The 23,021-nt window shown below is 36.2% G+C and overlaps 1 protein-coding gene across 1 annotated transcript in view; it reads right to left on the minus strand.

The window, feature by feature from the left end:
* The window catches only part of COL4A2 (collagen type IV alpha 2 chain), a 167,189-nt gene that overhangs the window by 137,333 nt on the left and 6,835 nt on the right, over nt 1–23,021 (minus strand). The window contains exon 4 of the mRNA XM_087949238.1: nt 551–631. Coding sequence (XP_087805364.1) covers nt 551–631 — 81 coding nt within the window. The remainder of the gene's footprint in view (nt 1–550; nt 632–23,021) is intronic.

Genomic DNA, 23,021 nt, shown 5'->3' on the forward strand with positions numbered 1-23,021 from the left:
TACAGAGGTGTGAAAGTCCAGCTCCATCTTATTTTGTTTTCTCTCAAAAAGATTTAATCTGCATGTCTGGGATTGGTTCATCTATGTTACGAACTAAACAAACTCATTCATCAGTAACCATACTAGCTTTACTTAAACAGCAGGCTCGTAATCCTGCACTTCTGATTGGCCCGTTGGTAAGTGAATCGTGATTGGCCACCTCTGGCTGACCTGATTGGCTGACAGCGGGCCGTTTCTGATTGGACGCTTTTAGAGCGGTTAATTCAATCTCATTGGTTGTTGTGACAGCAGCCAGCTCTATAAAAGAGCTGCTGCTGCCCTAGTTGTTGTCCTGTTCTGAAGTCACTATTAAAGAGTTGAGTTGAGTCACTATCGATGCCTCGTCTCCGTTATTGCGCCCACTCCTCCAGATCTAACAATCTACATTTTAATTCTACCCATTAATATCTAATTCCAGACTTCTATACCAATTTTTCCAATTTCAGTGATTAAAAAACCCTAATGCATTAAAATAATAGGATTTTTAATGCAACAGGATGCTGGTACTCACACGAGCTCCTTTTTCTGGAAAACATTCACAGCCCCCACTGCAGTCTCTCCCTGCACATGGTCCAGTGTAGGACTTTCCTCCCTGAAAAACACGAGACACATTCAAAAGGTCAATAAAACTGACAATAGGGAAAACAATTAAAATACAATTGAAACAGGAATAGATTTAAAAGACAGCGTTCAAATACAGGTAGTCCTCAACTTATGACCACAACTGAGCCCAAAATGTATGTTGCTAAATGAGAAAATTGTTAAGTGAGTTTTGCCCCATTTTATGACTTTTCTTGCCAGCATTGTTAAATGAATCACTGCAATTGTTAAATTAGTAACACAGTTGTTAAGTGAATCTGGCTTCCCCATTGACTTTGCTTGTCAAAGGGTCACAAAAGGGGATGACATCAGGGGTGGGATTCAACCGGTGTTACTACCAGTTCGGTGACTTACATTTTACGCGCGCATGCACGCTTTATGCGCACACATGCCTGATGCACGCTACGCGCGTGTGTAAAAAACCTTAAGCTGTGCTGCCCGGACAGCTGAAAAGCACTGCGCGCAGGTGCGCAGCATTCGAAAAGCCTCTTTTTTCCTGCATTTTCAACTTCAGCTGTGCCACGCAAAGCAGGTGAGGTTGAAAAAGCAGGAAATAAAGGTCAGGTAAGAGCCTGGGCAGGCGGGTGGGCCAAAACAGCAGCAGACACAGAACCGGTTTGGTGTCTGCTGCTCTTCAGAACTACCGGTTCTATAGAGCCAGGCAGTACTGGTAGCATCCCACCCCTGGATGTCATGACCTGAGGACACTGCATCTGTCATAAATATGAAACCATCTGTCCAGCATCTGAATATAAATCACATGACCATAGGGCTGCTACAACATAAGCGTGAAAAATCGTCATAAGTCACTTTTTTCTCTGCTGTTATAAATTCAAACGGTCATTAAGCGAACTGTTGTAAGTTGAGGACTACCTGTAATATCTATTTGACAAAAAAAACAGATAAAAACATGAGACAGGTGAATGTGAAGGGGCTGATTTAGTCCGGTCCACCATTTTGGTGGAAATAGGTGCTGCACAGAAGCCTGTTTAGCATCCAGATCCAGGAGGTTAAGCCACTCTAATTCTGCCCTTCAAGGAGACAGGCAACTTGAAAATGGCTTCAAAATAAAAGCAGCACTTCAAAGGTCTGCACAGTCACAGTACCAAAAATGGATGCACTTAGAGCAATCTTTACACAGATACAAACAGATATCACTTCTTTGGTACCAACGAACCTTATTAGCAAAGCTCATATTTTTGAAACCCTGGTTAGCTATCACAAGGAGCTCAGAAGAGCTCTGCTAGATCGCCTGCAATATTCTCTGTGACCCAGTTGATCAGATGTAATCAGGAAACCTACAGACATGGTCAGGAGGAAAAAAGCTTTTTTTTTTTTGCCACTAATTGCACTGTGTGCCACTAGTGTTGTATGTTACCTGTGATTTAGGAGATAAGTAACTAGGTCAGTGGTGGGATTCAATTTTTTTTACTACCGGTTCTGTGGGCGTGGCTTGGTGGGCGTGGCAGGGGAAGGATACTGTAAAATCTCCAGTCAGAGGTGGGATTTGCCAGTTCTCTGAACTACTCAAACTTTCTACTGCTGGTTCTCCAGAACTGATCAGAACCTGCTGAGCACCACCTCTGAACTAGGTAGCTGCCTGTTTATTACTTATTAGTAAGTGATTAGGTAGTTCACAAATGCTGCTAGCCCCAGTAATGTTTGAAAGGGAGGGGAATGACAAAAACAGTATTGCACACCTGCATATGCAAACTCCACTTTCTCTCATTAAATCATACACATGTGTAAATAGGACGGAGTATATCTGTCTTTTATCATTTACCCTGCAAATTCATTTCAGAATTGGGATGAGGAGTTCCCATAGTCTACTCCCTCTCTCTAGGCTTTTTATCACTATTCCTGGGAGCCTAGATTAAGTAGGATCAACTAATTATCTTCAAACTGTGGAAGGCATCCTTCTATACTAGATACTTTTAAAGTGTTGCTATTTTGTGTTGTGTAACTTTGAATAGATTAAGAATTCTGTCAATGTTAACTCTATTCTCACTTGGATTAACAGAAATGGAACAAACCATATGACTGCTTGGACTTATCAACTTATCATGGACACTAATAAATCTTACCCATCATTCTGGGGCGGGAAAACCTGTCTTAGACCTCAGTTAGACCTCAGAGCTTAGACCTCAGTAGCTAATGGGGATATTCTTGAGGAGGAAGCATCAAAGACAAGTCAGTTTACTCATCCACCCAATTTATAAAGAATCTGTTGAAAGCATAAACTGATTAAATTGCTGTGCCCAAATGAGAGAAAGAGAGAGATCATCCTTATGCTTATTTGAGAAGGGTGGAATACGTAACCACTTAATGTATCTATCCCCTATGTACCATGTATTTAACTCTAAAAAAATCTCAGTTCTTCAGTTAAATTAAAAGTATTAAACAGCAAGTCACACTGATTGGTATACAACACAACCCCCTTCTTGCCTTTTCAGTCCTTTCTGACACATAAAAGATGCATAAATTTTGTACAGCATTATGTAGTGAATCTTGTGGTTTGTTCTGTGTACCAAAAATGCTCTTATCAAAGTACAAACAACGAGCATATGGAGCTTATAAACATCAAAACAGTAGACTTCCTTCATGTGAATTACACCATGTCATTTGGTGTATTCACATCCTCTCTCAATTAGACACTGAATCTTAACAAAAGTCAGGAAATGTCTAGGCCTGGGAACAAGCAAATGTTTAAAGAAATATAATCTACTAAGAAAAAATATTACTTGGTTGCAAAAATTTCAGATTGATTATTACTTAGCATTTTACAACATTAGTAAATACCTGGATTTTATTTCTCAATTTTATTTCCTAATAAGATATGCACTGCCCTGACACAACACATTTTGAAAAAGAATAGCTAATTGCTCCTCACCAGATTACAGTTTCAATATTTTTTAAATATTCTCTAGAGAATTCCTGTATGATATGTACATTGTATAATCCTAGGTAAGCAAATGCATAAAACCTATATAACGGGTTTGACTGAATTACTCTGTCTTATATAGAATTGGCTCACAAACATTGACATATAATGTATGAAGATCCTGTCCTGTTTAAATTGTACCAAAATGTAGGTTAATATGTTGGAGGAAGACCTATTGATGGGACAAAATACTAAAATTGGCAATAAAAATAGTTCTCCACACTCTGTATTTTATAACTTGTGTAAAAGTTTATAAAATATTTAAAACATTAACATTGCTTAAGAACAAACAATGCACACCCAGGTCATATAGATATATAGATCATATAGATATATCAACCCCCAATATTTAATAGAAATGTATACATATTACTTTATAAATAATAATATTTCTATGAATTGCTACAATAATTGTCTTCTTTCCCTTTAAGGAACTCTTCTAGCTTTCTAATCATTTTGGTTCCCCATACACACACACACACACACACAAACTACCTTGGAGCTGTGATAGAAATTACAACATTTCTATCCAACCACTATGTAAAATACTAGCTACTGAAAATAATTATTAGAGATGCTATGAGAAAAAAATACCCCTTTTTATGAAAAGAGAAAAAACAGTCTCCAGGAGCAACACATAAGAGTTAATTGATTTGCAACTAAATCATAACTCATTGTTTAGGATGGACGAATTAATTTAGGACTGAAAGAAGAAGCCACGATCACATCATTTAAACCATACAGAAGCTAAGTTAAAGGTAGTTCCAAATTGCAGAATATGCTAGGCCCAGGCAAAATATGGATAAATATTACATGTGGATCAAATGTGCTTTAGAAATGTTAGTGAGTCCAAGGTTAACGCCAGCAGTCTCTAGATTGACCAGCAGCCAGAACTGCAAGTTAGGAGGAGGAAGCACTGATCTCTGAACCAGCTGCACTTTCTGGATCTTTTTCAAGCACAGTCTTGTACAAAGTGCATTGTATGGCTCATATCTCAGACAATCTCATTCAATAACATGGCAGAAAAAGAAAAGTACTTCTTTACACAACAGATAGTTAAACTGTAGAAGGTACTTCTGTCTGATATAGAAGCAACTGCTTTAAATTCTTATGTTCTTAATTAGTACACTATTTTTATAATGCAGAAAAAAAGATGGATTAACAGTGAAATGAAGCAGGAGACAATACTGTTTGCAAAAATATTCAAAAAAAGTAGATGAAGAATAAAAATTGGAAATCTTCATGGCAATACAAGTCAGATAATCACTTAAAGCTAATTCATTTAGTTAGAGAGGTAAGCAAATTTTACAGTTTATAATAAAAATACATGGAGAGTTTAAATAACATTTCATTTTAAAACAAAGATATAGCTAACACAGGTTTCATGGGACAGAATATCAAAATAACAACAGCAATAGTTTAGAAGCCAAACAACATCTAGAACTAAATTAATATAATGAAAAATATATCTGAAAAAGGTCTTAACCTGTAAGCATCTAAGTATAGGAACAGATATCTAACTATTTCATTGGGGTCTTGAATTAAACGAAAGAGAGTGCATGTGATGCAGCACTGATTTAATATTTGCTGTTTGGTTTCCCACTCCTGGATTTAGTCTTGAATCTGGGTGTCCAACGGCAGGAATACTAGAAATTCCGGCTAGGGACTTTCTTTGAGAGTAACTACACTGATTACCAGTTGTTTGTTTATAAACACAGTGCAAAGCTTGGGTGATTCTTCTCTCCTCCCACATTAGTGTGCGTAATCCCTAAGTCTTGCTGTGGAAACATTTGTGGTGTCCCAATGTTAGACAAGAGAAAGCTGTGCCCGATGCAGATATAGGGGAAAATCTCTGTGGCCAAGGCTAAATTGTAGGATGTTATCTCAGGAAGCCATTTTCACTTCTGACTACCTCATTCAGTTTTTCTTCACACAGATTTCACTCACCAGGTTGAGGATGCTTTTCCAGTTTTGTCTGTTCGTTGCTTTTTAGATTGGATTTATCTTCTATGTTTGTCTTTTGTTTTACTGCTTTTTGTTTTTGTTTTACAACTTAAGAAAACCAAGAAAAAAAAACCCAAAACTGCAAGTTCTCTGGATACATGCATTTTAAACAGTAGATATTTATCAGAGTAGCCCTGGAACTTGAAAACCTCTATTTTTTTCTGAGATCAGCCAAGGACAACTAGGAGGTTACAGAGTCCGTGTCATTTCAAGGTCCCCTACATCCACCAAAAGAGCCACAGCTGCAGAGAAATTTTCCTCATGGAAAGAACATGGAGCTCCTCCAACCATCTGTGTCTCAAAGACTGAAGAAACAAGGGAGAACAACTCTCTGGCCTCATGGTCTCTCTGGTCTCATGAATCAGCTGACAAGAACTGCTGACTGCTATTGACTACAAGTGCACACACAAAGGATATTAATGCTGATGTGTAGCTCCCCTATTTCGACCTGTCCTGGAAGAATTGATTTCTCTCCTCTCCTGTTCCTGTATGGTCCTCTTTTTTAAAAAGTGATTTAAATTGCTCTTTACCTTTACCTTTGAGAAATGAACAAGGAATGGATTTTTGAGCACCTAAAAATGAACAAGGCAACCAAACAGAAGGCAGCATGGTTTTGTTAAAAATTAGGCCAGAAAGATCTTATTGCCATCATTGATAAAGTGATTAAATTAGCAGATCAGTAAAATGCTGTGGATATAGTTTACTTGGACTTCAGTAAAGCATTTGACAAAGTAGATCACAGCTTACTTCTTGGTAAGATAGAACAATGTGGGATAGATATTACCATTATCAGGTGGATTCACAGTTGGCTGACCAACTGCACTTAGCATGTAATCCTCAATGGAACTATACTGACATGAAGTGAAGCATATCACTTTAGTTATCTCAACATCCTGTCTTGGACCTAGTGCTTTTCAACATCTTCATGAATAATCTAGATGAGGGGATAAAAGGGGAACTCCTTTTACAGATAATACCAAGCTGAATTGCTAATACTTTGGAAGATAGATTCAAGATTCAGAAGGATTTTTGAGCATTGAGCCAGAGCCAACAAGATGCAGTTCAGGGGTGTAAAAAGTTAGTTCCTGCACTCAGGCAGGGAAAAACAAACACAGAGATATAGCATAGGCACTGCTTAGTTCAACAGTAGTATCTGTGAGAGGGATCTTTGTGTCCTAGTGGCCCATCACTTAAGTATGAGCCAGAGGTGTGCTGAAGTTCCCCCAAAAGTGAATGCAGTCCTAGGTTGCATTTACAGATGATATCAAGATCACAAGAACTAATAGTACCACACTATACTGCACTAGTAAGGACACACTTAAAATATTGTATCCAGTTCTGGTTACCACAGTACAACACTGAGATGACAGAAAGAATGAAGAGAAGAGCAACAAAGATGATAAGAGATCTGAAGGCTAAATTGTATGATGAACAGTTAATGAAACTAGGTATGCCTAGCCTAATGAAGAGGAGGATTAGGGGTGACATGAGAGCTGTATTGTAGTATTTATGGGGCTGGAACTAAGGAGAAATTTTCTGCTAGTGAGACCAATTAAACTATGGGACAGCTTGCCTCCCAGTTATGGGTTGTGAATGCTCCATTCTGGAGGTTGTCAAGAAAAGAATTGAAAGGATGAAAAAAAAACACCCCAGCCTTTGGAAGGATGTTGGACTAAAAGACTTCCAAGATCACTTTCATCCCTACAATACGATGATTATGTCAGAATATCTAAGAGATAACCTGTTTATCACCTAGTCAGTTGCTTTGTTGTTGTAGAAACCAGTGTGAATTTATTTTTTTAAATTAAAATCAATAATTCTTGCTTGACTAGATTTGCATCCTGCTATTTGACCATTATTTCCAAAAGCAACTTGCAAAATAAAAAAAGAAATAGTCCTTGATCTCATGCTCACCATCAAGTAAGTCAAAATAAACAAACATTTTCCTCTATTATTATTATTTTTTTTGGCAAATTTTCCTTCTACTTATTTGCAGGAAAGTGTCCTTGACACTTTGTGCTTTTCATTATGGCCTGCAGGAGTCAGAATCTTCTTAACTCAGGCAGCTTTAGAGACATTTTGCATTTCCTCCAAAAGCTCAGAGGATACTATCTAAGCCAGCTGGTTGCTGTCAATATAAGTTAGATTTAAAACTCCCAGTTGGCTGGCCTGGATTCCATTTATGTATTTATTTAACATTTTAAACCACCCAATAGTCTTTCTGGGCGATATGCAATAAAACCCACAATAATTCAATGTGTTCAAGTTAAAACATGTATACAAATCAAATCAGCTTCAAAATATTCTGTATAAACTAGCCACAAGAAGACTGTCATTCAAAATTAATCACAATATAAATTAAAATAAACTAAATAAATAAAGTTCTACAGGCTGAAAGCTAGTCGGGTTTTCAGAAAAATGGGGAATGTCATAGAGAAGAGAGGATCCGCCTATTCTCCAAAGCACCTGAGGGCAGAACAAGAAGTAATGGATGAAAGTTTATCAAAAAGAGATCCAACATAGAATTAAGGGGAAATTTCCTTAAATTTCCCTGGAATCAGTGCTCCCAGAAGTTGTGAGTGCTGCATCACTGGAAGTTTTGAAGAAGATATTGGATAGCAATTTGTCTAGAATAGTATAGGGCAGGGCTCTTCAAACTTGACAGCTTTAAGACTTGTGGACTTCAACTCCCAGAATTCCTCCTCTAGTCATGTTAGCTCAGGAATTCTAGGAGTTGAAGTCCACAAGTCTTAAACTTCCCAAGGTTGAAGACCCTTGAGCAGGAGGTTAGATTAAAAGACTTCCAAGGTCCCTTCTAAACTCTGTTATTTGGTAATTCAATAAGGTTTAAGGTTTCATAGGCAAATACCTTTCTCTGCTTAGTTCCATCCAGAGATTCAAACACTGGGCACTAAGTGAGGGCATCGAGTGAATAGATAACCCTGATCCCAGAACAAGATTTCTAGTCTGTGCATTGGAAATGATCGGAAAGCTATTAAACACCACAGACTCACATTATTGAATGACACAAATATACACCCAGTTCATGGAGAATTCACATGACAATACTGATTACCAGTAAGCTTGGAACTTATTCTGTCTCTTATTAGTCAGAGCCATGAAGTGGTCTGCTTGTGAAGTGCTGGAGAAACAATGGCACTGATGCATGCTATTGTTATTAATAATGGTACATTTCCTCTGGGAGAGAGGAATGCATGTTAGACAGAAGGCTTAATTTCATAACTTAGTTATTAAGTTTAGTCTCAAGAAGGTACCAAAACTTCTTCCAGTAGAAGAACTTGTGCTCACATCTGGACTATGGCCAGATTCAGTTAATGAAATTGGATCTGAGCAAGTCTTTCTGTTTTGCTGTTAGCAATTAGGAACAAGAGTAAAGCCTCATTCGGGGTGTCTAAATTGGTGGAACTTCACTGACACTTTTCAATCTATAAGGACATAGCAGTAGCTCTTGGAGTCCTAGTAGACAGCCACTTAAATATATGCCAGGTGTGTGCTGCAGCCACCCAAAAAAAAAAGCCAACACAGTTCTAGGCTGCATTAACAGAGGGATAGAATCAAGATCATGTGAAGTGTTAATACTACTTCATAATGCCTTGGTAAGGCCACACATGGAATACTGCATCCAGTTTTGGTTCACAGAATGTAAAAAAGATGTTGAGGCTCTAGAAAGAGTGCAGCAAAGAGCAACAAAGATGATTAGGGGACTGGAGATTAAAACATATAAAGAACAGTTGCTGGAATTGGGTATGCCTAGTTTAATGAAAAGAAGGGCTAGAAGTGACATGATAGCAGTGTTCCAATATCTAAAGGGTTGCCAATAAAGAAGAGGAATCAACCTATTCTCCAAAGCATCTAAAGGCAGCAACCTAGAACTAAAGAGAAATTCCTGACTGTTAAAGCAAATAATCAGTGGAACAACTTGCGTACAAAAGTTGTGGGTGCTCCAACACTGGAGGTTTTTAAGGAGAGATTGGACAATGTCTGAAATGGTATAGGGTCTCCTGCTTGAGCAGGGGGTTGGACTAGAAGACCTCCAAGGTCCCTTCCAACTCTCTTATTCTGTTATTTTTGGCTGTTCTTCACCCTTCGCTAGGAACTACTTTCCTGCTTCCTGACTTGCATTCCTGTAATTTCACATTCCAAGCCTGTCCTACTTCTTGTCCCATAGCAAATGTTTGGTGTTAATCTGTCTATTTTGGATTCTTCTGCAGCTAGACCAACAGACTATTTCTTAGGTGACAATTCAGTTTTCCTGCCTCCTGGTTTCAGAAGCGCATTTCCAAGATTCACTCAAACAAACTACAGGCAAGAGCTGTCTTTGCTACATACAACTCTATGGCTAATCTACAACTCGTGGTCTGAATTTTCAAATAACTCTGCAAAAGTGGAAGATTTATTACATGCAATTAAAATGTAAATATCTATAAGTTGTTAATCTTTACATAGAACACTCTTGAACCATTGACAGTTTAAGAAGTGATTCTTGCATAGTATGTACTACTGCACAGTATGTTCTCCATCCTATATTCATATTTATAAAAAAAAATTCTATCCAAATGTTATACTGTAAACCATCTTGCTACTTTGCTCAGTGTCCCAGTTTGTCAAGATCTTCCTGAATGCTGATTTGTTGAGATTAAAGGATGTGGAGCCACTGCCATATGCTTGTTTGGTTCAATTGTTCCAACAACTCTGAATCCATCCAATGATAGCACTGTCCAGTCCACATTTTACCACGGGAAACTCTGTCAAATATTTTGCTAAAGCCAAGGCACACTGTGTCCATTGCATTCCTGTGGTCAAATAAACTGGTCATCCCAACAAAAAGGGAGATCAGATTGGTTCAGTATGATTTATTTGTGATAAAGCAACTTGCACTTGCTGCTAAAGAATGCATTCTTTTCTAAATGCTCACAAACTGACTGCTTAATTCTAGAAGTTTGCCTGGTATTAATATCAAGCTGATTGTTTGGATCCTCTTTTCCTTCCTGTTTGAGGAAGGACAACTGGGTCCTCTTTCCTTTTCACTTTTAAGGCAGGAACAACATAATGCATGCCCTGCATGATCTGTGAAAGATCAATGAAAAAGGCTCCACAATGACATTTGCAAAGTCATTTAAGGCTCTCAGAAGTAACTGTTAAAATGTGCTTATGGATGGAGAGTGGTGCTGATTTGTCTTTGTTACTTGAACTGCAGGATAGGGTACCGGTATCACAAAGCAAGGGGTCGATAGTGAGCAATCTTAGAAGACACCTCCCCCAGTTAACCCCCCCCCCCAACAAATTACTCCTTATTCCTAGCCACATTTTCATATTTGATTAATTATGTATGCTTTTTTACTTTGTTTTAAATGATATGCAGCCAAACAAAAATTGGCATCAGACATCCTTAAGTTGAGCTTAAACAAACAAGCAAACAAACAAACAAACTTCACGGTCCAATCCATCTTGATCCAATAATCTAAAATGAGCATTTTCAACATCTGATAATGATTTTAAATAAAATTGTATTGATAAAATGCTGGATTATGCCATCACATAGAACAGAAACTTTATTTTTTTAATTGAAAATAACTTCTATAAAACAAAGAAAGTAAAATTATCCTTTAACATCAATATCTGTTGGCAACCATTTGTGGGTGAAACATACACATAATGTAGCAAAATTTTGCTACTTTTAGAAAAAAAAAAGATCTATGTTGTTTAACAGATAACACAGATAAAAATTAAGAGAATGCCCCAGAAATTTAAATAAAAAGGGAGTAATCAACTGGTGGTGAATATCCCTGTACTCCTGATTTTATTACAGAACATGGGTGGTGGTTTCTACAGCACCCAAGTCACAGGGGCATAAATGGATTTCCTATAAGAAAACATATTTCCTATATTTCCAGGACAATAGTAGAGAGGGCACTCTTATATATGCTTTTCCTTATTCTCAACTCTGCTAAAGAAGACAAAGAGAGAAGATTCTGGATTCTCTAGTATATTCCCTTAATGCATGACTTTCCATACAGAGAAGAAAATCTTTCACTTCTCTAGAAAGTTCTTTAGAAATCTGATTTTGTTTCAGGGTCCCAGTATTATCTAGGGTGTAAATTATTCTGTGGCTAGTAAATTTTTATAAATACCCTGTTTATTGTTTCATTTTCTGTTGTTATTCTATAATGGCTTTAGACTCTAAAGTTTTTTATAATGTTTCTACATCAATCAATTTACAATTTCATTAAAAGTAAATACAGACTGCAATAACAACTGCTTCTTTCTTGCCTTATTTTTTTTTCCTTTCTGAATATATGAAACAGCTGGATATTTCCATAGAAAGAATTACTGGATAACTACAGAGTGTTCAGATACTTGACTTAACCAAATTTCCAGTCACAGTTAACAGAACTTAACAGAAACAAAATATGCTGTGTCATATTCACTGGCACAGTTTCTTTTCACAAACAGTTTTTATAAGTCAACAGCTCAATATAAAAATAAAGAAAAATGTTGGACCTGGAAATTAAAAACATGATTAATAAAATGATATTTAGTGTATAGGGATCAATGACTGGAAAATAAATATGGATAATACATTAGAAAAATATTTTAGTAATAAATTCAACAGGATAAAGTATTGTTAAATATTAAATCTAATACCATTAACAATTCCAGAGACGATCAAGGTAGGCCTATTAAGTGTGCCTGCGTAAGGGATTGGTGGAAAGCTAGGGAAATCAAGAAAGATGCCATATCAGGTTCTAGAGCAGGGGTGTCCAACCCTGGCAACTTTAAGACTTGTGGACTTCAACTCCCAGAATTCCTCAGCCAGCAAAGCTGGCTGAGGAATTCTGGGAATTGAAGTCCACAAGTCTTAAAGTTGCCAAGGTTGGACACCCCTGTTCTAGAGCATATCAGGGAGAAGTTGTGGGGGACATAACTTGTACCCAAAACATAACCATGTGTAAAAGATGACAACACCATTGGCTGCACACTGCTAGTATCACCACTCAGATGCAGTTCCAGGGAAAGCATTAGATTCTGTAAATAGCTAAGGAGGCTTCAGATTCGGCTAGTAATTGTGTCAGAACAAACCTCCCATTCCCAACAATACTTTTCTGGACATGCCTCAATAGGAAAGATGAGGACCACTTCAAAACAGCACACCTAGTTCCAGCAGATGATAGGGTACTATAGTAGATGATATCAAAACTTCAAAACTGGATCAAAGATGATCCAGAAGAAGTAGCAGTCTCACTTTTTGTATCTACTTTGTAGCACGAGTTTCGAATCAAGATAAAGCAGTTCCAAACCCTGTTAAAATAAGTCCAAATAATCACTCTATTCAGAAGCTTCTGGAACTGCAAGACCATTATATTTTTTTCCTCACCTTTTTCAGACAATGAAAGCTTGATATTATTGTAAAATTACAGTGAAATCTGTGGTGTAAAGTTTTCTTCAATAATGGTTGTACCATATAATTGTTTCCTTAACACAAAGGTGGCACTGAAATCTCTCTTACTTTGGGGTGGGGGATGTCAAACCTGTTTTGCTTAGTCTAATCAGCCAGGAGAGGCAAGGGGCAAATAAGTAGGTGTTAGGTCTCATCTCAGGCACATTCTGTTTGCATCCTCATGATCTATGAAGCTAAAAAGAAAAATAATCTAAAATAAGAGTTGTTAAGATTACATTCCTTTGAACTTCAACAACTTCTTCTTTATCCTCAATCCTATTGGATATAATTTGTCCTGAGAAGTTTTCCACTTGTATGCCAGGACTCGTCCTGTCCTTCATTGTTCTCACTTCCCTAATAAATTAATAAAATGATTTACAAGAAGAGATCGAGCATTTAGGAACTTTAAAAACAACCGCTAAAGCTACCTCCATTTTCTACAGATTTGTTAAATACTGACAGTAGTGATGACAGACGAGATGGGAAATTCTCCAAGCGGATTGAAGAATCCAACCAGATGATTCAGACCCTTTAAGTGATCTTCAACTTCCAGCCTATAACTAACTACAATCAATAAATAAATAGCTTGCACCTTTCATCCATATATTTCACGTTGTATGTATCTTTCTGAATGTATGCATCAAATAATAATGACAGACCATAATAATAATAATAATGGACTGCCTGGTCAGCTGCTGCAAGAAGATCACACAGACTGATTGCAAACAATGGCATGATAAAGTAGCAACAATGCTGCATTGGAAGATCTGCAAGAAACACCATTTGCCTGAAAACAAGAACTGATGGGTCCATAAAATAGAGAAAATGAAAAAGCTAAACTGCTCTGAGACTTTACAATTCAAACAGACAGGCATCTGCCACATAACACTCAGGCTTAACAACTGTTAATAAGAAACAAAAAAGTCTGGATAGTGGATGTGGCAGTGCAGAATAGAAGAGAAAAAGAAAATAACAAAATACAAAATCTTGCAAACAGAAGTAGAACAACTGTGGCAAAAAAAAGCAAAAATAGTGAAAGATGCCTTGGGTGCAATTCCAAAACATCAACATCAACAAAATCACCAACAGTCAATTGCAAAAGGCAGTTTTACTTGTGAACAGCTTACATCCTGTGACGACGATACCTCTAATACCATCAATCATCCACTTCTCCAGTGATGGTATGCTACCGGTTCGGACCGGTTCAGCTGAAAAAAAAAAGCCTCTGATCAGCTGAGAGGAGGAAAAAGCCTCCCATCATCTGAGAGGAGGAAAACAAGTATCAGCTGAGAGAATAAAAGGGAGGGTCACTCCTAGATGTTCATTTCTTCATCCTCTCAGCTGATTGGCTTGTTGAGGGGGGCGTGCTAGGAGCACGCGAGCGAGCGCGATCACCCATCAAACTGGTAGCAACTAAGGTAGTGTCCCTCTACCGCACCTCTCCCTATACCAGGTCCTTGGGTAGGACTCGATAGGTGGATAAAAATGCCAAATCCAAATATGAATTTCTAGCTGACTGTGCAATGAACCATAATAATAATCATCCCAACGGTTTCTATAGTAGAAGAGCTGAAAAATGTCAAACCATCTTTCCCCTTCAAAAGCCTGATGTTTAGAAACTGGGAGCACATTGTGAGAGAAGAGTTATTGAAAATGGGGAAAATAAGACTAACACACTGCCTAAGAGTTCCACAAACCCCTGAGGATTAGGGGTGGTGGTGGTGATGTAGTTTTTAATAGTAGTTTTACTATAGTTTTTACTACAGTGCAACAGAACCATAAATCAGCTCCACTCCCAAGCACAGGTGTCTAGAAGTGTGGAAGTTTTGATACAAAATATGTAAATAAAAGTGTGGAAAACAGTATTCATCTCCCAGAACATTCCCTTCTTCTCTTGAAGTAAGCCAACCCAGCAATCAAGGGATGTTTTATCATCCCTGAAGTTTCCTTTCCAGAAAACGAAACCAAAAAGAGTCCTCTTTCAGGATTGGATCATGTCCTGTTCATGAAAGCCCATTTCGAGAGAATGCCAAGCCACCCCAGGAAGGCTAGATTTGCACATTCCAGAAGAAACACAGGCCATTCCAGAATTGGAACATGCAGTTCTGTACTTCCCTGCAGCTGCTATTATAGGATTGTAGAAATCCAGTGCTATTTCCAAAGTGGAACAGAGTCTGCATGGGAAGATCCTCTTAGCCTACCTAGCAGCAACAAAAGAAAGAAGAAGAAAAAATTGAGTAGCAACTTGGCTTACTGAACTAATTAGCATGTGCAGAACTGTTTAGATAACTGTAAACGCCTTTCAAAACATTTTAAAGAAGTGTATAAATCTTACAAGCAGTAAGATTCAAAGCAGAATTCATATCCTCAGAAGTCAAGTGTTGGGGTTTGTTTTTTTAAAAAAAGATATCAAATGCCACTGTTAATTAAAAAGGCAGCTGTGAGGTTGGAAAGGTAGTAAAAAGTCTACTGAGCAGCATGTAGAGCCTGCAGGCAGAAAACAAAGATGTTTTGGTTATTTCCCTGCCTTTTTTAAAACCTGCTTTTCTGAAAAGGATTACAAACCCTGTATCTTTGTCTGCAACAGCAGGAAGGAACAATCAAGCATAAAAAGACAATAGGCAGAGACCAAAACACCAAGAGCTCTTCCTAAATCCAACACCTCATCTATAATTATTTAAAGTACAGTATCCTCCCCCTATATAAAGACGCTTTTAAACCGCATTAAAAGAAAAACAAGGAGGAATTTTATTTTTATTTCCATGCCCTTTTATTGTTAATCCCTTGTTGTCGATTCCTCATTTCACAGGTCTGAAAAATATTATCCACGCTTCTGTACCTGCTCTCCATTCCCAAGTGCAAATAATTAGCATTGCTCAATATTATTCTTTCTCTCTCTCCCTCTTTTACACACACACACACATACACACATGGGTGGGGAGAGAAGGGAGGGAAAGGGAGCTAAAATATCTATTGTTTCTAAAATCCAAGATGAGAAAAGAACCAAGAAGATTGGCCAGTAACACAAGATAAAGAATGATCATCCAATGTTGCCCTGGAAGCTTCAAAAGTTTGTTCCACATCCGAACATTGCCTTTATTTTCTTTTCTTTTCTTTTTTTAAACAAATTTTATTAATTTTACAATTAAAAACAAATCTACAGCACATACACAAATAGAAAAACCAGAAAGGAGCAAGTAAGAAAGAAAGAAAAAGAAAGAAAAAGTGAACACTTAAAAACATTCTCATTTTCGATAGTTTGTAAGATCTTTTCTCTTCTTAGTTTGTATCATATACGCACATCTTATCCATATCTATATTTAGATTACACTCATATAAGTTTATCCCATTCTTTTTTACTTTATGATCTAAAGTCTATCTTTGGTCTAACCATTTATACCAGCAATTCCAATTGTTATAATATATTGAAGAATCTTTATTTTTTAAGGCTTAGTTTGTCCATTTCTGCACAGTCTGAGATTTTCTGGATGATCATCTGTTCTGTAGGTATGTGAGGTAGTTTCCAGCACTGAGCAAACGTTAGCCTAGCCGCTGTTAAGATATGTATTGTTATATACTTCACTTTTTTTGGTAACTGTTTGTCAAAAATCCCTAACAGGAAGGACTCTGGTTTATATTCAATCTGTTCTTTTGTTATCTCTTCTAGCCACTTTCTAACTCTTTGCCAGTATTTCTGGGTTTCCTTACATGACCACCACATATGAAAAAAGGTTCCATCTATACTTTTACATTTCCAACATTTTGGACTCGTGTTGGGGTGCATCTTCGCTAACCTCGAAGGAGGAAGATGCCATCTGTAAAACATTTTGTAAGTGTTTTCTTTATAAGCTGCCGATTTAGTGATCTTATTGTTTCTGTTCCAAATCTTTTCCCATTCCGTTAATGTGATACTCTGTCCGACACTCCTGCTCCAAACTATCATATTCCCTTTGACTGTCTCTTCTTCTAGCTCTACTTCCACTAGGTAATTGTAAAATTTAGTTATATTTTGTTTGTTTGATCCTAATAAAATTTTATCTAAGTGCTGGGGTTTGTTATTAATTCCAAAGTCTTTTTTATCTTGTATATATCTACTGTGAATTTGGAGGTATACTCACTGATCTATTTTAAAACCCTGCTCTTGTAGTTCTTGTCGTGTTTTCAATTTTCCTTGTGGATCTAATAAATCTTTATATTTGATCATTTTAGTAATGTCCAAATTGTTTGGGTGAATAATTGCCTCCATTGTCGATAGCCAGATTGGTATTTTTAAATAGTGTTTTTTCCGTACTTTTGTCCAATTGGTTAATAGTGAATCTCTAATTAAGTGTCTATGGAAATATGACTGATTGGCTTTCCCTACTTCCCATAGAAAGGCGTGCCATCCTCTTTGCAGGTCGTGGCCTTCTAACAATAGCATTCTTTTTTTAAGTAAGTTCACCCAATCTTTTAAAAATACTAAAACAGCTGCCATGTAATATAGTTCCCAATTTGGAAGTGCCAATCCCCCCCTACTCTTCAAATCCTGTAATGCCTTTACATTAATTCTAGATTTCTTTCCTTGCCAAAAGAATTTGAGTATTATTTTGCTAAATTCTTAAAAAAAAAATTATGCAATTTAATTGGAATCGTCTGAAATAAGTATAAGAATTTTGGTAAAATATTCATTTTGATAGAAGCAATCCTGCCCAATAGTGAAAGTTACAACCTACTCCATAATTCTAAATCTTTCTTTACTTGTTGTAACAATTTGTCATAGTTATTCTCTTTGAGTGTCTTACAATGTGGTATTAGCCATATTTCTAAGTATTTAATTTTCTTTGTTACCTGTATTCCCATACTTACCTCTAATTCCTTTTTCTGGTCTTCTGTTAAATTTTTAGTCATTAATTTTGTTTTTTTTCTATTGATTTTAAGTCCTGCTACAGCACCAAATTGTTCTAGTTCTTTTATCAAATTGTATCCTATTGGTTCCTCCAAAAAGAAAACCATATCATCGGCAAACGCTTGCAATTTATATTCTTCTGTTTTAATCTTCAGTCCTTTAATTTCAGGATTTTGCCAAATTTGTGTTAAGAGTGTTTCTAAAGTGAATATAAAGAGAAGAGGTGAAAGAGGGCAACCCTGTCTAACTCCCTTTTCTATTTTTATTGGACCAGTGTATTCCCCATTTATTATGATATTGGCCTGCTGTGTATCGTAAATTGTTGTTATGATGTTTTCAAATTTGGTGCCTAAATTCATATTATAAATTTTTGGAATTAAAAAGTGCCAATTTAAGTTATCAAATGCCTTTTCTGCATCTAAAAACATGAGTGCGGATTGTTTCTCAGGGTGGGCTTCATAAAATTCTAAAACATCTATTACTGTTCTTAAATTATTTCTTATCTGTCTAGTCGGGAGAAATCCATTTTGGTCTTCATGTATGTACGGGTTTAAAACTTGTTTTAGTCTGTTGGCTATAATAGAGGAAAATATTTTATAGTCGGCGTTTAGGAGAGAAATTGGTCTGTAGTTGTTAATGTATCTATGGTCAGATTCCTCCTTCGGGATCAGCGAAATCAATGCTCCCCTCCACGAGTCCGGCATCTTAGCTACCAGTAAGACCTCGTTAAACACTTCCATCATCAGTGGTCCAATTTGTTCCGCAATTGCTTTATATAATTCTGCCGGGATCCCATCTGGCCCCGGGGTTTTATTGTTCCCTTGATTCTCTATTGCTGATTTCAATTCGGACCATGTAATGTTCTTATTTAATAATTCTATCAGTTCATCTCCAATTACTTTGTCTTTTGTTTCATCTAAGTAATTTCTTATTTTATCCTCATTGACTTCTTTTTTATATAACTCTTCAAAGTATTTATATACAATGTCTTTTTTCTTTTCTATCTCTTGTTGTATATTGCCCTTCTCGTCTATTAATTGGTATATCAATCTCTTTTCTTTCCTTTTTTTTAGTTTATAAGATAACCACCTTCCTGGTTTATTAGCATTTTCAAAATAAATTTGTTTTGTCATTTTCAAATTTAATTCCATTTTTTCTTGTTCTATTAAGTTCAAACTGTGTTTAGCTATTATTATCTGATTTTGTATTGTTTGATCTTTAGGGGTCTTTTGTAATTGGGTTTCTAATTCTTTAATTTGTTGTTGTAATTTATTTTGTTGAGCATATTTTCTTTTATTTCTCATGGCATTATAAGAGATTGTTATACCTTTTATAACTGCCTTCAATGTATCCCAGATATTTTGTTTCGAGGTTACATCATTATCATTTTCCTTTAGAAAATAGTTTAATTCCTCTTTAAGCTTATTAGTATACTCTTTTTCTCTTATTAATTGGGTGTTTAGTGTCCATCTTTTCTTTGGTTTTTCCCTACCTTTCCAAATTATTTGAATTGGGTTATGATCAGCCCATTCACTTGGTAAAATTTTGATTCCTTTTATTTCATTTGCAATTTCTCCATTCATCCACGCCATATCTATTCTTGTCCATATTTGGTGCGGATTAGAGTAAAATGTAAATTGTTTATTTTCTGAGTTAATCTTCTTCATAAGTCCACCAAATTTAACTCATTCATCATTTCCTTACATGTCTTGGGAAACTCTCTTTTTCCTTTTTTGTTCTTCCGCGCATTACTATGGTCCTTTTGGTAATCAGCAATAGAGTTGAAATCCCCTATTATACAGATATTCCTTTTTTCAAATCCTATTATTTTTTGATGTAGATTTTTAAAAAACTCTTTCTGATCTTCATTTGGGGCATAAATTGCTACCAATAGAAATGAGATAGTATTAATCAAGATCTGTAAAACCAGAATTCTTCCTTCCGGGTCTGACCAAACTAGATCTGCTTTTAGGTCATCTTTCATGTATATTGCAATTCCTTTCTTTTTTTTATTAACTGCTGGTGCCGTAAATAACTTCCCTAGTTTAGGGCAGTCTAAATATCTTTCATCTTTTTTTCTTATATGAGTTTCTTGTAAACATATTATGTCAGCGTTTTGTTTAATTAATTTAGCTATTATCCTTTTCCTTTTAATTGTCGAATTTAAACCATTTATATTGATGGATAGAAGTTTCTTTTCTTCATCCATTTAGTTAGATCTGTTTCGCTTTTTGCCTTGTGATAATTCCGCTTTCTCCTTGTGTTTGTTGTGGAATAGATTCTTCTCTCATGAGGTGGATAGTCGTTCCCTTGGTTTTTAGGGGTTCCTTTTTTATTTCTGTGGTGACTTCGGTCTTCCTGTGTCTTTTTAATTCCTCCTTGCTATTTTGGTCTTCCGTGCCTACTAGCTGTTCATAAAAATCTTGTGCCCATTCCATAGAATCTATCTTGATTTTTCTTTCTTTCCATGTTACTAACATCCCCTCCGGGATTAACCATTTGAATAGAATTCTTTTTTGATTTAGATAACTGGCTAGAAATTTGTAGTCTCATCTTATTTCCCTTACTTTTCTATGAATTTGCTTAAGGATCAAGATTTCTTTGCCTTTATACATTATTGTTCCATCTCTAGTCATTCTAAATATTATGTCTCGAACACTCCTTCTCGCAAAGTGAATGTGAACCTCTCTCGGGCATTTATGACATCTCGCATAGTTGGCACTGACCCTGTAGACTTCATCAAATTCCTTAAGTATGTCATCTTTATCTTTTCCTAATAGTTCGGCCAATATTTCTGCCATTAGCTGCTCCAGTTCTTCTTCCTTAGATTCCTCCACATTCTGGAATCTCAGGTATGCAGCCGCCTTATCCATTTCTAGGTAGACCAATGAATCTTCCATTTCTCTGCTTACATTTTTTAATTCTTCGTCTACCCTTTCCAAATTCTTTTCCGTTCTTTCCATCCTTGTCTCTATTTCTTTTATCATTGTTTCATTTTTTTCCAAAGCCTGTTGGAGTGTTCCAATCTTGTCCTCTACCTTGAGAATGTCTGCTTTCATCTCGGCTTTTAACTTTCCCATCTCTTCTTTTAATTCACTAATATCTGCTCTTGTTTCATTATGATTTTTGATCATTATTTCTTGAAGTTTTGTCATTGATTCTTGCAAAGTTAACAAAGTTGATTGTATATTAGCATTCGAGGCATTGGTTTGTTTTTCCCCTGTTAGTGATTCTTCTATGGTTTTTTGAATTGTAGGGGAAGCTGTTGCCAGAGTGGTTGTTAGAGTTGGGGTAGTCTTCCTTCCCGTTTTCAAGGCTGTGGTTGTTGTAGAAGTCATTTCTTTTAGTATTTGTTTTTGCTGTTGAATTATATTAGTTATGTTGTCCCAAATTACCATTCAGTAATATAACCCTTACGATAGAATTGCAATATCTAGTTACTTAGTCTACCTATCTACTAAGTAGATGAATTCTGTGCTCTTAACTAGAAATTAAAATATATAAATATATATTATTTTTGATCTTATGTCCACAATCAAGTATATAATTTTGAACAATCTATATTCAAATACTATAGAACACCATACAACACTATATGACATTCCATGTGATAAGTGTATATAACAAGTATATATAACAATTAATATATCAAGTCCCACCAGATTTCAATTTTGTATGATTATAGGTTTTGTAAATACATATATATATTTATCTAATCTTATCTAACCCTGTCTTGGTATTAAATATTCTTAGTATTCTAAGTCACCAATATTTTTGATCCAAAATGGTATTACTCTACCCCCAATAAATTGATTATATTCACCCACTAAGTTGTACTATTTTAGCATTTAATAATTACTGTTTAATATTTAATCTTATACTTATTATTTATAAAATTCTTGACTTTGTTGCTATTTTCCCTATGAAACTGGTTGCAGTATGGCAATCCTTATTGTTACTAATTATTCAAAACAATTAAATCAATTAGCAATACAATCTAACAATCACTATACCTTTTCTAAATAGATAAATTTATAGTGGTTGTTAGGGATAACATTGTTTACCCTAACTGGTTTGGGTAAAAATAATAAATATGGTATCATGGTTTGTTAGTTAAAGTGTGTGTAACTTTAACAGCAAGAATGTAATTAAGGGTGTGGTTGTAAAAGCACTATATAAGAAGCGAGGCAATTGCAGCTCGTTCTCTCTGGCTTGAAGATCCCTAATTACTGGATGGATTGATGACTGCGTTCTTGCTGGAACGGGGAGAGAAAAAGGAGTGTTGATTTTTCTCAACGGAGAGAAGATAAAGATTGGACTGATTTATTGTAAGTGTACTGACATTGGCTATTCAACACGGACTTTGCAAATAGAGTATCCCCGACAAGACTTGACTGAAATGATATATGACTAATGGACCGTTATTTTGACTATGCTATAATTCTTAAATGGAATAAACAATATTTTTGATAGCACAAGCGTATCTGTATTTTTACTGCGTGTTAACTAGAAAACTTATCTCACACATTTACCTGTCTTCCTATCTGACTTCGCTGCACGTTCTGTTTAGTTTGTTTTCCTTAACACCCGTTGGGGAATCCAGGCTTAACAGTGGTTATAAAGAGAAAATGAAAAGAGAAAAGGAATTCGCCTTAACGTCAGAGAGACAGTAAATAGTAAACAGGATAAAAAGTTTAACAGAGTGATATCAAGGGAAAACCGCAAAGAAATAGGATAGGGCAATAAGAAGAAGGAATTTTAGAGTCAGATTTAAGTCCACCGTTTTTGGGATTTGTAGTTTTCTTCAAACACACCGGAAGGAGGGAGGTGAAAAGTGCTGAATAATAGCTGTCAGCAATCAGTCTCTTCCAAAAGTTCCAAATTACTTTTTTTTTTTTGTCAATGCTTCTAAGTTCAGTATTTTGATCTCCTTCGCTTACAGTCTTCACCTTAGTTAATTTAGAATCAAGTAAAGATCTCCTCCAGATCAGTTAAAGGTCTGTTAAGCAAATAGTGTCTGTTGTTTTTTTTGCAATGACTTCGGAGATTCAATGTATCTCTTATGGCGCCGCGTTTCCCTTTCTTCAGCAGCC

Source organism: Notechis scutatus, chromosome 1 (assembly GCF_049901735.1).
Source record: "Notechis scutatus isolate UNSWTSFEM ecotype Mainland chromosome 1, rNotScu1.2, whole genome shotgun sequence".
Taxonomy (NCBI): domain Eukaryota; kingdom Metazoa; phylum Chordata; class Lepidosauria; order Squamata; family Elapidae; genus Notechis; species Notechis scutatus.